At 56.9% G+C, this 1,116-nt stretch overlaps 1 protein-coding gene across 1 annotated transcript in view; it reads left to right on the forward strand.

The window, feature by feature from the left end:
• QRICH2 (glutamine rich 2) overlaps nt 1–1,116 on the forward strand; it is a 40,989-nt gene that overhangs the window by 18,580 nt on the left and 21,293 nt on the right. The window contains exons 8-10 of the mRNA XM_006886360.1: nt 138–312; nt 408–701; nt 858–1,106. Of these exons, the coding sequence (XP_006886422.1) occupies nt 138–312; nt 408–701; nt 858–1,106 (718 nt within the window). The remainder of the gene's footprint in view (nt 1–137; nt 313–407; nt 702–857; nt 1,107–1,116) is intronic.

A 1,116-nucleotide genomic window follows, 5' to 3' on the forward strand; every position in this document is an offset into this window, starting at 1 on the left:
AGACCAGCGTGGGTTGGTTCCACCTGGTATGGTGCCGCCTGGAATAGACCAGCGTGGGTTGGTTCAGCCTGGTGTGGTGCAGCCTGGAATAGACCAGCGTGGGTTGGTTCCACCTGGTATGGTGCCACCTGGTGCAGACCAGCGTGGGTTGGTTCCGCCTGGTGTGGTGCCGCTTGGTGCAGACCACCGTGGGTTGGTTCAGCCTGGTGTGGTGCCACCTGGTGCAGACCAGCGTGGGTTGCTTCAACCTGGTGTGGTACCACCTGGAGGAGACCAGCGTGGACTGGTTCAACCTGGTGTTGGCCAGCATGGGTTGGTTCCATCAGGTTTGGTGCAGCCTGGCACAGATCAACGTGGTTTGGTTCAACCTGGCATAGACCAGAGTGGCTTAATTCAGCCCACCTCAGTACAGCCTGGGGCAGACCAGCATGGCTTGGTTCAACCTGGTTTGGTGCCGCCTGGCATAGATCAGAGTGGTTTGCTTCAGCCTGGCTTGATACAGCCTGGTGTAGACCAGCATGGTCTGATTCAACCTGTTTTGACACAACCTGGTACAGACCAGCGTGGCTTAATTGAACCTGGTTTGATGCAGCCCGGTGTAGACCAACGTGGCTTGGTGCAGCCTGTCTTGGTGCAGCCAGGAACAGATCAACGTGGATTGGTACAGCCTGGCACAGACCAACGTGACTTTGTCCAACTTGGTTTCATGCAGCCTGGTCCCTATCCATCTGGTCTGGTGCAGACTGGCGCATATCCACCTGGTTTCGTCCCTCCTGATATAGATCAACATGGTTTGGTGCAGCCTGGTGCAGCCCAGCCTAGTGCAGATCAACGTGGTTTGGTTCAACCAGGTGTAGGCCAGCCTGGTACAGACCAACGTGGTTTGGTGCAGCCTGGTGCTGTTCAGCATGGTTTGGTGCAGCTTGGTGCAGACCAGCGTGGTTTGGTTCAACCAGGTGCAGATCAGCCTGGTGCAGACCAACGTGGTTTGGTGCAGCCTGATGCAGACCAGCGCGGTTTTGTGCAACCAGGTACAGGCCAGCCTGGTTTGGTTCAACCAGGTGCACATCAGCTTGGCTTGGTTCAACCAGGTGTAGGCCAGCCTGGTGCAGACCA

The sequence above is a fragment of the Elephantulus edwardii genome, unplaced genomic scaffold (assembly GCF_000299155.1).
Source record: "Elephantulus edwardii isolate Elephantulus edwardi_28Jun2011 unplaced genomic scaffold, EleEdw1.0 scaffold00048, whole genome shotgun sequence".
Classification (NCBI taxonomy): domain Eukaryota; kingdom Metazoa; phylum Chordata; class Mammalia; order Macroscelidea; family Macroscelididae; genus Elephantulus; species Elephantulus edwardii.